Raw genomic sequence first — 14,697 nt, 5'->3', positions numbered from 1 at the left:
AGTTCGGAAGATGAAACATAAGAACCTCCAGACTCAGCCGCGGGCAGTCCGTAAATTCTATCCCCACCGGTCTCCCGTTTCCCGTGTCAACTCTGTTTACTTGAATTCCGAGGGACACTGGGGGGGGGGGGGGGTTGGTGGGCCAATAGAAGAAGAAAAAGAAAAATGAGAGAGGAACCAGCCAGGCGGCCTAGGGCTAATACACCGCTTCAAACAAGTATTCAGGAGGACTACGGGTGAATGAAATAAATCCCATGATACAGGGCTCTTATGGCTTGTGTTGCGATCTTCAAGATTACAGATCTGGCGATTGTGTGACCAAGCCTCAGCAGGCCTTGGGTTCGTCTCCTCCACTTGTGTGTATTATGCGTTGTTGTGCGTTCCCTAGGGTGGGTTAACAGGAGCTGACATGTTTGCTGTAATAGTGTATGATTCCAAAAAGGAAGGCGTGAAAAGGTCCTTCATGATTCAGAGTAATCAAGCTAGGTTGTAGTGTAAAACCTCCGCGTTGTTGGTTGGGAACTGTCTCAGAATCTGCTAATTTACCAGGTTCTGAAATGTTTCGCATCCCGAACGTATGTATGTCCTAGCCTGCCTTCCTACCTGCCTTCCCCAGTGCGTAACTGAGTGCAAACGCAAAGGCCTTCCCAAACTCTACCAGAATAAGAGAGAAAGTTAGCAGCAAGACGGCAAAGTGTTAATCCGATGTAATTGAGGAACTTTGTTTTTATCAATACCACAGCGAATGACTAAAAGTTCGGCCTCCACAAACGTTGAACATGCAACAACCTAAGCAACAAACTTGGCGCCATTTTTTTTTTTTTTCTTTTGCTTTTTGGAAATCGTTACTGGTCATTCCCAATCACTCGATGTGGTCGGCTCTCCAACAACACGTGATAGACGGCACATATCTCGTGCTGCCCCTTCATGAAAACTTTTTTTTCCTAGTGAATGATAGTTTCTGAAGTGGCAGATAGTGCCTTATTGGAGACTCAAGTTGCCGGCCCGCGGTCCTACGTATGCCAGCATCTTGAGTCTCCTGAGCGTGACTTGTACCAATTAGGTACATTTCACTCATAACCAGTGGGTTCACGCATGCATGGCCAACCAGGGGGGTTGAATAAATCCGGAAAGAGTGATCACTGATCCTGCTTGAGTATATTTGATCCTAGAGGTCCGGGTGATATCCCATGAGTTCATCAACCTCTTTATACAGTGAAGATCAAGGCTAGACGTCATATGACGTTCCGCCGCGGGATTGATGATAAACAGATCGGATAACGAGAAATCTAATTCTGGAAAAGAAAATCTGCGAAGTCCTCCTAATCCCGTTAGTAACGAAACCGAATATTTGGTCTTACTCCTTAGCTAGAAAACCGAGTGATCATCAATGAAACAAATCACACTTCCTCCTGCATGGAAGAGAAAGCATCAAAATGCGTGAAATTTCGGTATAGAGAAGCACTCTCCAACCACTCACGTGACCCAAACGTAAAATGAAATCTCACCTTCATTATCATTTCCCAAACACAATTCTCGAACTTTCTTCTACCACTGGGCGACCTATCATACCTGCAGCTGACAAGATATGGTCCCAGGATCTTGATACAGTCCCCATGACCCATGACCGATAAACTCACCATGGATCCAATGTCTCCTCAAGCCCTGCACGACCTCAAGAACACTCAGTCTCGGCAATCATGGCCACACTCCGAGTGCTTCGATCATATCTCTGGAACAAAGGCCAATAGAACGCTCAAATGCAAAAACTTTGTAGATGGCCCGATGAAGTCATATCATTCCGGCGAAAGCACCTTGATTGGTTCATAGTAGTACGGGGGTGCAGGAATAGTGGCGGTGCTTTTTATGCCCTACAAAGGCAGATTCCATCACCGTCGCTAGGCTTTCTCAAACCCTTGTAGGACCGCACCAGTTATCGTATCCAGAGAACGGTCAGTTACACCGACTAATACGGTGCATCTAGCTTCTGAATAGCAGTTAGTCAAGCATCTGCGTAGATGGCTTCTCCCGATATCCATATCCATTGGCCCTACTCTCGCCAATAGCCCCATCACCAATCACTCAGCGAGAAACAAAACATCGAAACACAAGATATCACGCAGCCGAGTGATACCCTATGACCACCTAGGTCCGCTTAACTCGATATCGCTGGCCATGGAATTGAACATGTACCATGATATAGAGATAGGCATGAGACAAACTGTCTTGAAACTTGGGATAAGACAAGACAAGTCTAGGCGGTGAGCGAGACAACACAATCTGGGCTAAAAGCTTCGATATGATTCTCAAGTGTAGGTAGTATTTCAATGGAAATGCCGTAGATGATGGTTCGATTAGGAGATTCAGAGGAGACTTCGCTAAATACATGGCTTTCGCTTAGTGTCATGCTGATACTATGATACCCTTAGCCTCTATTGTACGGCTCCCTATGTATACAATATCATGATGTGCATCAGAACCTTTTTTGACTTTCCTTCATCACCCGATTTGTTTTCTGGATTGGCATCAAGACTTTGTGCGTTTATAATTATTTCAATGATCCAGGCACAAAGCTATCAGGAGTCCTACTACGCAAAGTTCCGACCCTAGTCCCTTGCCCCGAGTCCCCCAATCCCCGATCCAAAGAAGGTACTGAGACGAGCTCGAGATCTGGAAAGATCTTGTACCTATCATGTAACTAAATTACCAACAGCTAATATGAGGAAGAAACCTAACTGCGGATATAATGCTTGAACGCCAATGCTTGGACCGCACTTTATTCCGTTTAAGCTTAAATTAAACGGCCTGTCGGCCCTGGTTTTCCGGCACGGTGGAAGGTACCACAAGCTCTTATATCCCCGGATTTACTTCCCCTGCAGCTGTATGCTTATCATATATTATCTGTTCCTGGCAGCTGGTATTGCTAAATCCCCGGATATCCGTCATGTTGTTTCCTAAATGACTTTGAGCTGATTTATATATTAGCTTTCCAGGTACCATTGACTTTAACCCCGGAATTACGCTCCGTACTATAGTTTAAGTATGGGGTGAGCTCAATATACTGAATACGAGCTTCCTAAATATCTTTAAGAGATATCCACTATAAAAAGGCCTCATCAATCCTCTCAAGCACCTCAGCCAGCAGCATCTTCTCTGCAAAATCGAAGTTTGCCGTCTAAATCCCCAAGATGCATCTCCCTCTTCTCTCTGCGCTCCTTGTACTCTCCCCGTCCCTGCAAGCTCTTGTAGCCGGCAGTCCCCTCCTGACGGAGAAAAGGACGACAGAACCAAGCTGCAACAGCGACAACCCCTTCCTGAACCGCGTGCAGTACGCAAACACTGGTTACGCTACAAAGCTCGAGGAGACAATCCAGAGCTTCCTTGCCGACGGCGACGAGCTCAATGCAGCGCGCACAAGAACCGTACAGGGCGTTAGCACCTTCATGTGGGTTTCGAGCTTCGGCGATGTAAGCCCTCCATTCTCATATATATATATATATATATATATATCAGATAATTGTATAAAGAAATCCTAACACCTCCTCAGATCACTGGCCTCAATGCACGCCTCGACGAGGCAATCCGCGCCCAACGCCGCCCTCCCAACAAGAAGCTGATCTTCCCGCTCGTAATCTACAACCTCCCCGACCGAGACTGCAGCGCCAAAGCGTCCGCCGGCGAACTCTCCCTCGCCGACGGCGGCCTCGAGAAATACAAAACCTTCATCGACACGATTGCCACCGCGCTCTCGGCGCCCCCCTACGACCGCCTCGACTATGCCATCGTCCTTGAGCCCGATTCCCTCGGTAATATTGTCACTAACCTGGCTACCGCACCGGCTTGCGTGACTGCTGCACCCGGCTACCTCGCAGGCCTCTCGTACGCAATCCAGAAGCTGCAGCGCGATAACATTGCGCTGTACATTGACGCTGCGCACAGCAACTGGCTGGGGTGGCCGTCGAACTTGGAGCCTGCTGCGAAGGTGTTTAAGCAGGTTGTGGAGGGCGCGGGATCCGGAGCAAAGATTAGGGGCTTTGCTACGAATGTGTCAAATTATAATGCTTATAACGCTACCACTCCCGACGTCATCTACGGGCCCGGCCCGGATAACCCGAACTGGAGCGAGCTGAAGTATGCGAAGGCGCTCGCGCCGTATCTTGAGGCAGAGGGCCTGCCGAGTAAGTTCATCATTGATCAGGGGAGATCTGGAGCCCAGAATATCAGGACGATAGGTGGACACTGGTGTAATATTAAGGATGCAGGGTAAGTTCTATATTCCCGTGACTGCGGCGTGAGAGCTGGTATACTGATATGTTCTATAGGTACGGAACGCGTCCGACGACGGATACGGGCGAGTGCATTGTGGACGCCATTGTGTGGGTCAAGCCCGGCGGCGAGTCTGACGGGACTAGCGACACGAGCGCGGCGAGGTTCGATGTCAACTGTGTCAGCGAGGATGCGGATGTCCCGGCGCCGGAGGCAGGTAGCTGGTTTAATGACTTTGTGAAGAGGCTGGTGATCAATGCGAACCCGCCGTTGGAGCCTACTTATGTTTGAGTCGGTTGTATATGTATGTTTTGGCGGTCTTGTATAATGGATGTAAGTACATGTAATTTATGAAGGTACAATAGTGTTTGAATATGATGTTATATGTGCCGCAGGTACAATGATACATTTGCACATTTTTCGAAAAAATAACGAATTCCTGAGAGAGCCCGCCAAGTGCAAGAAACCGAAGTAATACATGTAGCCATGTTATCTATAATCAAGCTAGTCTCTTGCTTGCCTGCCCTGTTTCGACGTGATGTGGATTATGGTGTAATACTACGCGCACTGTGATATAACAAAGCATATGGGTCTGGCAACGAGACCAATATCAATCCTCACTTCTCAAATGACAAATATACAGCCCCGCACCTTAAAAATGCTGCCTTTTGCAGCCTCTCCGAACCAGAGCGTAGTTAGATGGAATTATATTAGTGTATGTCTATAGATAGGATACATGTGCTAAGACATAAAAAACTTAGTGATGGCCAGGAGACAAGCCGTCTCAAGCTCTTGTCTCGAGACTTATCTACAAGACCCGGCAATACGGCTTGAAGAACAAATATCTCGAGATGAGACTGGGGTTAACGTTGGTCTCGAGATATACTGCAAGACTTTGCCACTACTTATCTAGTCCCCATCTATCGAATATTAGTTAGTCCATAGTCCAAAAGCTTGCACTTGGCGGAGAACGTGATTATACACCTGTCTAATTCAAATATTCTCTCACTTGGAACCGTTTAATGCTGTTGAATTCGAGACCACAATTATCTCGGGATACTCTCGAGACGTCTCGAGACTCCCGAGAAATATCCCTTACCAACAGGATACGAGACGAAACTGTCAATCTGGTCTCTTCTTGCCTCGTGGCCATCACTAAAAAAAACCACGTCCCTCCACCATCGGTTTCTCGGAAGTGCCAAAAGTGCGTCTCCCAATACTATGGGAGTGATTTTAATGGGTACTTGGCTTTTCAAATGAGGTGAGCTGTCCGGACCTGTCATGCCGACACTTGTCACTATCGACACCTGTCATTGGCCATGTCGATACCTGTCCAATCCATGTAGTTGGGTTCCTTGAAGGTAAAAACAATCCCACTCAGCTATCTCGTCCCACTTTTTTCAACGAGGAAAGCCCAACGTGAATGAATCGATCATGATCAACAAAGAAATACAGATGAATTAAACCAAAAAAAAAGAAAAGAAAAGAAAAAAGAAATACGGGATATATCGAGTGATAATTCATGATACTGCGCCAACCGATCCATGCCCATAAACGTCACAAACACACCCGGTGGTCCAAGACAAGCTATTAACTAATCCACGGCTCCCCCCACGCCCACGCCCACGCCCACGTCCACACCACATCACAATCGCAGACTATCACTCGGTTCCACCATCTCCGCATTTTTGCCCTGTACCACCATGGCCACGGACGGACCATACCGGGACGGGACTGGACTGACACCCTCGATCGGTAGCCCGAGCCCTCGGGTCCCATGCGGATAAGCGGCACTATCCTATCCTACCCTAGCCACAATGTAATGTACTCTAACTACATGTCACTAATTAACCATCTCCCCGTCCGTCGGTCCTACCTCCGCGCGTGTTGCTGGGGGTGCGGACGGATACCCAATAACAACGATAGGAGGGAAATATAGGGATGGATGGAGCGAGGATCCCTAAAGCTTACATGTCTGTGTGCACTTTTCCCGAGCTATCTAACGTCTAGCTAGCACCACGATCTGAGGGCACGCCTCAGGACCCCCCCCCTTTTCCCCTCAACATCCATCAGCCCTCTCTAGTTGATCACGCAGAGTAATCTAGGTTCCCATCCTTCCTAGGCCTGCCCTACATGGGAATACCACTCACCCACCTCACATAACCGCCATCCCCATGGAAAACACAGGCACGCCAAGACATCAAATCAAGTCATCAGATCCACGGCCTTGGCAGCACCCACCGTGCTTTACACAATACCGCACACGCGCAACGCGCACCGCGCACCACTTGACCTGACAATGACAGGGTTAGGGTTACCCAATTGCGAGCCAAGCTAACCCGGGGGGGCCAAGCCAACCCAGGATCCGTGCGTGCGTCAGCCAGCAGATCCGGGATCGTCACTTTTGTTGCAGGGAGAAGAAACGTTTCACACGATAGAGATTGCGATATTGATTTGGGATGGTGAGATATTTCTGGTGTGTTTCTTTGATGTTCCTTTTGGGGTAGCCATGTGGATGCTAAATAACTACAGAACTACATCATAGCTAGCTTTTGGCTAGCTTGCTGGCTGGCTTGAGCTAGCTTCAAAAGAAGAGAGGAAAAGATAATAATAGATAAAGAAGAGAGAAAAAAGATAAACGCCATGATCGTAAGGGGTCGTTCTTCTAGCAAGCAACGCGGGGAAAAAGAGAAAAGACAAAGAAGAAGAAAAAGAATGAAGAAGAAGTTCGTCATAATGCCAGAGTTAATACACACAAAAAACACCGTCCAGCCCCCCTCCCATGAGAGAAAAAAAGAAGACGCGCAAAAAAAAAGAAGAGTAAAAAAAAAACGCCGTGCTATGTTATGAGTTCCCCCCCCCCCCCGCCAACCAGCCCGAATTACAAAAGGAAACCATGATCAAGAAGAGGAAGAAGAAGAATGAACCCCCCCCCCCCCCAACCGCGCGTTGATGGATGGAAAAAAAAAAAAAGGGAAACAAACTCCGCGCAAGCTCCCCCGATAAACAAACGAGTTGGGGATCCTCATGTAAAAGACTAGTTCCCGCTAGTAATGGTAGTAGCCGAGTCGAGTAGTGGTGGCTATCGATCGATCGTTCGTGCGTGCGTTCGTTTCAAGCTGAAGGTGAAAAAAAGCCCAACCGTGCATCCGAAAGTAAAAAAAACAGCCCGCCCAAGAAGAGTAAAAAAAAAAGAGGAGAGAATCACACAGAAGATAAAAAAAAAAGATGAATAATAGAAGAACACCCCGTTTGCAAAAAATCCGGATCCCATAACAGAAAAAAAAAAAATATACAAGAGTTTTTTTTGGAAAGGAAAAAAGAGAGAAAAAGAAACAAGCCTTTTTTTCTTTTCCTCCCTAATACACCGGCGCCATTGTAAAAGTAAAACAAGTAATAGAAAGAAAAAAGAAGTAGAAACATATATAAACAACCTCGGACAAAAAAATATAAAAAAACACGCACATACAATCCAAGGTTCTGGTCCCGCAGGATGAGGGTGACAAGGAGCCGAGCCATCTCTTCGCCCCCAACTCAACTATAAGCTCAAGAAGGGGGGGTAGTAGGCAAGGTGGGAAGGATCGATCCATGGATGAAGAAAAAAAAAGAAAAAAGAAGAGGAAGGCCGTGAAGAAAGCAAAGAAGAAGAAAACCAGACCTTACTTGAGATTGTAAGAGTGATGAATGAATGATGGCTGGTTGTTTTTCTCCCCTTCCTTCCAATGATTCCAACTTTTCTCTTTCTCTTTTTCTTCAGGACTGCGAAACCAAGGAATTAATATAAAAACCCCCCTACGGAGAGCAAAGAATGGGGAAGGAAGAAAAAAATGGGGCTCAAAAAAGGAAAGGGAAGAAGAAAAAAAGAGGCAATTGAAGACCTTTAGATATCTCCCTCCCCCAGCTGAAAGAAAAAAACGCAACTCTGAAGTGGTTTTTGTGGTGTGCAGGTAGTACTGGGTGGTGGTACTAGCTAGCTCGCGGTAGTGGTGGTGGTGGTAGTAGTAGTAGCAGGCGGTATATAGTAGTAAGCAGGTGAATCGGCAGGTAGGTATATAGATGTAGATAGGCAGCTAAACAGAAAAAATATCCGTTCCTACACCCCAAAATCTAGTCATAATCCTCATCCACGACCCTCCCCCCCAGCCCCACGCCCCTCTCCTGCCCAACCCCCCACGCCGTCGTCGCAACAGACCGATACCCCATCTCCGCCATCACCACGTCCTCCTCCGCCTCAGGCGTACTCTCGCGCGTCAGCTCCGCCATAAACTCGTCGTCCATGTCGCCAAACATGAACTCCATCTCGATGCTCCCCTGCACGGGCCGCCACCCTGCTGCTACCGCGGCACCACCCGTAGACTCGTCGGACGAGGAGGAGGCCGACGACGCGCTGTCGTAGCCCTCGTCTTCGAACTCGAACTGGTAGTCGCGCGGGAAGTAGGCGCTGACGGGGGCGAAAGTTGTGGGTACCAGCGTCACGCGGTGTGGTCGCCGGCGGTGGTGGGGGTGGTCGTGGAAGAAGTTTGGTGGGGGGGAGGTGGAGGCGGAAGCGGAGGTTGAGAGGGCGGAGGAGGAGGAGGAGGTGGTGGTTCGGGATCGTGTTTTGCGGGTGTGTTTTGAGATCTTGCGGGTGGAGGTGCGGGGGTGGGAGGAGGCGGACATTGGCGTTGACATTGGGAGGGGGGATGTCGATGTGGGGGTGCTTGTGGTGATTGTTGGGGGTTGTGATGATTGTGGTGGTGGTGGTGGTGGTGGTGATGGTGTTGTTGTCGTTGATGTGGGGGAGCTGCTGCTGGTGCTGCTAGGGGTCATCATGCGTCGTGAACTTGAGGGGCTGCGGCGGAGGAAGCCCATTGTGGTTTGTGGAGGTGAAGAGTGATGATTGGTTCGTGCGGAAATGATTGGGGGGGGGGGGGTTGTGTAGAAAGGGAAAGGAAAAAAAAAAGGTTGTGGAGAAAGGAAAAAAAAATTAGGTATTTTTTTTATCTTCTCTTTTCCTTGACCTCTCTGCTCTAGTGTAGCTTTTTTCTTGTCTTGTTTTCTTGTCTTGTTCTTTTCTTTTCTTGTCTTGTCTTTTTCGTACCTTTTCCCAACGTATACTTGGTTCTTCTCTCTTTTCTTTACGAGGCAATTATACGTGGAAAGCAGCAGAAAGATCGTGAGAAGAAAAAAGGGGAGTATAAGAAAATCGAATGGAGCAACCCCCAGTTGTTCTGATGATGTATGGATAATGTTACAGCAACCAAAAACCCAAGGGTGTGTGGAGTGTGGAGTGTGGAGTGTGGGGGGGTAAAAGGGTACGTGGGAATAGTACACAGAGAAGAGGATTTGATAGTACTGGTAGAAAGAAGTCTCAGTAGTAATGCAATAGCGGACGATAGTAAAATAGCAGCAGCAACGATGTACTATTACCACTATCCAAAATGCGACCGAACAAGATATGTAGAAACCCCGAAACCGAAACCGAAACCTAAGGAGAAGGAAGAGGAAACCGACAACCAAAAAATAAAAAAGAAGCGCGGTGGTGGTGGTGGTGGAAGGAAAGATAAGGTAGGTAGAAGAAAGAGTAAGTGTAGGTAAGGTGAGGTGAGGTAGGTGAGGTAAGAAGTAGTTAGGAGAGAAAGAGGATGTTAGGTTAGGTCAGGTTTGTAGAAGCCTGAAGTGTGGGTGGGTGTGGGTGGTGGGTGTGGGTAGGTGCAAGCAGCACCTAGTTCGGGTGGAGAACGGGGGGGGGGGGGGGAGGGGAGGGGTGTGGGTGGGGAGCGAAATTGTTGTGTGAAGTGAAAGAAAGAGAAAGAGAGAGAGGAGGGGAAAGAGAGGAAGGGAGGAAGGGAGAGGAGACGCAGGTTTTGCGGGTGGTATTAAGCGGGTGGCGGGGCGGTGCCGTTGCTTTGCTGACTACGAGAACAGGAACAAGCGAGTCACGAGCAGCAGCAAGCAGCAGCTTTGAAGAACGAGAACCTAACCCAAGGATTATTGATGATGGGACTAAACTGCTCTGGTAGAGAGCAGAAGGGTGAGTAAGTGTGCGGTACAATCGATGCACTCTGGGGATCATGCAACCAACAAGAAGGAGGTGTGGGAGAAGCTGTAATGTACGAGTATGTGCCTACATGTAACTACACTACTAAACTACAGGGAAAGAGAAAAAAAGTGGGATGGGAAAGATGGATTTCGGTGTGGGCAAGCAGCTAGCTAGTAGTAGCTCGTGGAGAGAATTGGGCAGAGCAGAGCAGATTCAAAAAAAGGTGAGTAGGACGTAAAATTGTTACTAGTGCTGCTTTGAGTGGACGAGGGAAGTGACTTGTTCGACACTGACTCAAAGGTTGTTTCTTCCGGGCGTTTTTCGGATTTTTTTTCCCGGGGGGTGAGTTTATGGGTGAAATGCTTCGTGAGGGTTGCCACGTCGATACGTCCAGAAAATCCTTATATTGGGTGAGGCTTTAAAAAGTAAAATAAATAACAATAGAAAAGAGGGACAAAAAAAAAAAAAAAAAATCTCTTCTTCCTCCTCCTTCTCCACCACAGCTGAAAGAGAAAGCAAGCAAGAAAAAAAGAGGAGAAAGATAAAGAGAGTTAGCTAGAGAGCATCACAATCACGCCGTGCTAGTATGTACTCACAGTTCTACTAAGCTACCTACATACATTACATTACATACGAAGCCCACTTCTAGATCTACGTGTTCGCGAATAAGTTTCGAGGTTCATCCGTTTGATTCGAGCCCTCCAAACACGCCCCCCGGTTCAAAGAAGCGGGGCGAACCACACAGGACGGATCACACACACCATTGGATACCATGACCTACTCTACCTTACCTACCACCACCACCACCACCCCCAGTAGCACCTGTGTACCCGTGAGAACGCCCTCTCCCGAAAACGAGACACCTACATTCCAGGTTACCCGGCCGTCCGTCCCTCATGTCAGATCCTACCCCCCTACCCTAGTCCGTCCGTCCACACTCGGACCGGCTGGCTGCTTCCAATCTTGATCTCGTTCTTTTTTTTTGTTTTCTTTCGGTATCCCGCCCGTCGGTCGCTTTCCGGCCGGCATCAATCACATATCCCATCCGCGGCCGTCGCCCATCCATCTATCCATGCTTTGGATACGAATTGCGTGTTTTCCGGCGTGCTGGGATTGGCTTGCTTGTTACTGTACTAGTCCATACGTCACAACTGCCCCCCCTGCCTGCTTGCTCCAATTAACTGGCCGAGCTAGCGCGCTGCAACGGTTCATTAATCCCAATGCAGCGAGGTACAGGTCACTAGCACGACGAAAGTGAGAAGTAGAGAAGAAGAGAGCTCCCATGATGAGCGCGAAAGCTCGAGGGAGACGAGGGGGAAGGAAGGCAAACAGAAGGTATCATTAGTTACAGCTCCAATTAGCTACGGAGCTAGAGTAGCTAGCAAGGTGCATACTGTGATAATTGCTCCCCCGGGAACAAAACACCGAAGCTTCCTTCCTTCCTTCCCTCTTAATTGCTTTTCCAGATTTGCTAGGTACATGTAGGGTGCTAGCCAGCTTAGTAAAAGTAGTCATTTGCCTGACCTCTACACTGCCCGTGCGCATGTCTTCTGAGCAGGCACCAGGTACCTGCTGTAAGTACTCTAGGTACTCTAGGTAGTAGAATTAGGAGGTAGGTACAATAGGTACAACAACACCACACCGACTCTAAACGAACTGCCCCAAACCAAATTAAAGAAGAATCAACCCCCGTGCCTTTAATTGTCGCCATCGGTACCTGACCGCAGCCTTGAAACAGCATCAACCAACCTGCCAGCCTGCCAGCCTGCCTGTCTGCCTGCCGCCTGGCAACAGGCAACTTAACTTGCAAGTTATGGGTGTATGTATGTAGGTAGCAGGGCCGGAAGGGAAGGCAAAGCAAAGCACAAGCACGATTCCTTCCCTTCCGTTCCCACCCTTCCCCTTCGGCCCTCTCTTCCCTCCATTGCATCTGGCTGGAGTAATCCCCATTACTCTACTTCCACCTTCTCCGCCATACTCTACTCTAGGTGCCGTATGTACCCAGAGCAACAACCTACGCGTTGGCAAACCAGCGCGCGGCGCCCCCCAAACCCAAAAAGGGATCGAAACCGTGGACCACGCCGTAGATAGATACACCGCGAATGTCTCGCACACTCCCAGACAGACATCCGCCCGGCCACGATCCCGCCCCAGTGCCACACCCACACCAAAACCAAAGGGAAGGAAGGAGAAAGAAAAAAAAAAAACCTGGGGTTAACTGACTACAAACCTAACTTTGTGAAGCGGGCACGGACGCGCGCCTCCCCTCCCCCCGGTCGGACCCAATCGAACAATTGGACCCAACCCGGCTTTTGGGGAATTTGGGGCCCGTTGTTTTTTCTCGAAACTGCATTTTGCCCCCCCCTCTCTCCCCCTTTGCTTTTGCACTGCACCCCCTCCCTCTCACACCGCGAGTGCCGTGATGGTATTGTATAGATAGGTATTGTAGGAGAGGACATGAAGCGACGAGTAGGGTTTTTTTGTTTGGACGTTGCGATCAGGGCTGGTTGGGCGTTGTCTGTTCTTCTACATAACGTAACCTACCTATGATATGATGATATTCGATGAATGTTCCCCCCCCCCGGTCGGCAGGTAGGTAGTTGATACAGATAGAGTAGACCAGTAGGCAGTCTCCCTCCCAATCCACACATCCACACATCCAATCCACTTCAATTGAAATCCAACACAATCCACTCCACACCAGAGTGGAACCATTCCCGCACTTTCTACACCATTCTTCCTCTTCTTCTTCATGCTGCTGCATCTCTCTAGAGTAGGTATCTTCCCGCCCGCCCTTCTCTCTTCTCTCCATGGACGACCAGCTGGCTGGCGAGGGCGGGACTTGCCGCTCCACGGTGAATTAACGGAGTGGATTGATGAGTGAGGTAGAGTAGAGTAGAGTGGAATGCTATTATTAGTGCAGGGTCCAACTACTCAGAGCTAGAGTCGTGTAGTAAGCTGGTAGCTAGCTAGCTACATGCATGTATGTAGCTCTGGGACAACGCTATTGTTGGGTATGAGATGATGGTGATGATGGCGAATCGAAGAGACTACCACTACCGCTGCCTTACATGTACCACTAACCTACGTGATACCTACCACGGCCTGGTGATGGCGATGATATGATATGATGGAGCGCGCAACGGGATGTTTACTACATACTACATACACATTGCGACATGACCGTACCCTACCTAACCTAACCTAGGCCTCGCTTTTTTAATTTTGGCAGAGGGTTTCTTCACCGATGCCTTAAATCTACCTACCCTAGTAGAAGAGAAACAGAGCGAGCGAGAAAGGGAAAGTTTATTTTTAGCTTTTAGGTTCGCCTTTAGCTTTAGGTTAGGTTTAGGTTAGAGCCTACCAGCTCCAGCTCCCTAGGGGGTGGACCCGGATATTGGACGCCATCCATCCATCCACACGCCACCCCGTGGCGCAACGCAGCCCGGCAGCGCACCGGTTTTGGAATGTGCGGGAAACGAGTGATAGTTTGTGCGGCGGGAGTATGATTAGTCAAGCTAGCAGCTAGCTGGGGCCTGAGTGAAAGTGAGTGAGTGAGTGAGTGTATGTACCCTACCCTATAACGGGCGGGAGGGCAGAGGTTCCTGCAGATGGGTGCGGATCTACTCTGTTGATCTGGAGTATGATGTGTAGGGTAGGTAGGGTTGCATGGCAGCATGGCTCATCGGGGGTGAGGTGATGAGGTAGATGGCGTTGGTGCGAAGGCGCACTGGCGCGTGGGTGTGGATGGGGCTGGTATGGGTGGTGGTGGGAGTGGATAGGTGGGTGTGGGTGATCATGGGTGTTTGTGCCTGGGGATAAACATATGGAGATGGGAGTTTTTGTTGATCTCGAAACGAAACATGTTGGGATTTAGGGATTTGGGATTCGATTCTGCGATGGGCGTCCGTGACGCATGGTGGTGCAAAGAGCTAGAGACTTGTACTTCTACATGTAGCTACGTATGTATGTGCTTTACGACCTGCCCTTACGAATTAACCACCAGGTTTACTGTGCACTGTTTATCGAGCCTTAATAACCAGAAGTCGATTGCGCTCCTACGTTCCTAGTGTCTGTCTGTCTTGTCACAGATCATGCCGTGCGTGGAGGGCTACATAGCGTAATTAAAAATTTAAATTTCTAATGTTTCAATTATCAACAGCAGCACTCGGAACATTCGAGAAGTGCGTTTTCGAGGTTGGGGGAATATGCACCATGGGTCATATTAGTGATCAGGTGCAAATGTTAACCGGGAAGAGAGCAGAGTAATCGAGTAGGTAGAGCAGCGAACATGCATGGGCATGGCAGGGCATGGCAGGGCTAGAGAAGTGAAACAGTGGTGACTGACTGACTGTTGATGACTGTTATTATAGTGTTGTAGAGCTAGAGTACATATGTGTGGTCCCAAG

The 14,697-nt window shown here is 48.8% G+C and overlaps 3 protein-coding genes across 3 annotated transcripts; 2 read left to right on the top strand and 1 right to left on the bottom strand.

The window, feature by feature from the left end:
• Window positions 1-1,641: 1,641 nt before the first annotated feature.
• On the top strand, window positions 1,642-2,412 carry LAJ45_05873 (uncharacterized protein; the record flags this gene model as incomplete). The annotated part of the gene is made up of 5 exons (XM_046115442.1): window positions 1,642-1,822; window positions 1,884-1,918; window positions 1,985-1,997; window positions 2,259-2,312; window positions 2,402-2,412. 5 exons carry the CDS (start codon window positions 1,642-1,644, stop codon window positions 2,410-2,412), a joined length of 294 nt encoding a protein of 97 aa, XP_045971491.1.
• Window positions 2,413-3,188: 776 nt separating this feature from the next.
• On the top strand, window positions 3,189-4,557 carry LAJ45_05872 (uncharacterized protein; the record flags this gene model as incomplete). The annotated part of the gene is made up of 3 exons (XM_046115441.1): window positions 3,189-3,467; window positions 3,548-4,263; window positions 4,323-4,557. 3 exons carry the CDS (start codon window positions 3,189-3,191, stop codon window positions 4,555-4,557), a joined length of 1,230 nt encoding a protein of 409 aa, XP_045971490.1.
• A 3,816-nt stretch (window positions 4,558-8,373) lies between these two features.
• On the bottom strand, window positions 8,374-9,117 carry LAJ45_05871 (uncharacterized protein; the record flags this gene model as incomplete). The annotated part of the gene is made up of 1 exon (XM_046115440.1): window positions 8,374-9,117. The coding sequence occupies one exon, from the start codon at window positions 9,115-9,117 to the stop codon at window positions 8,374-8,376; it is 744 nt and encodes a 247-aa protein (XP_045971489.1).
• Between the last annotated feature and the right edge of the window lie 5,580 nt (window positions 9,118-14,697).

The sequence above is a fragment of the Morchella importuna genome (genome assembly GCF_003444635.1).
Source record: "Morchella importuna strain M04M26 chromosome Unknown Morimp01GS016, whole genome shotgun sequence".
In the NCBI taxonomy this organism is placed as follows: Eukaryota; Fungi; Ascomycota; class Pezizomycetes; order Pezizales; family Morchellaceae; genus Morchella; species Morchella importuna.
The sequence above is the reverse complement of the archived record's forward strand: the minus strand, read 5'-3'. Positions and strand labels throughout refer to the sequence as shown.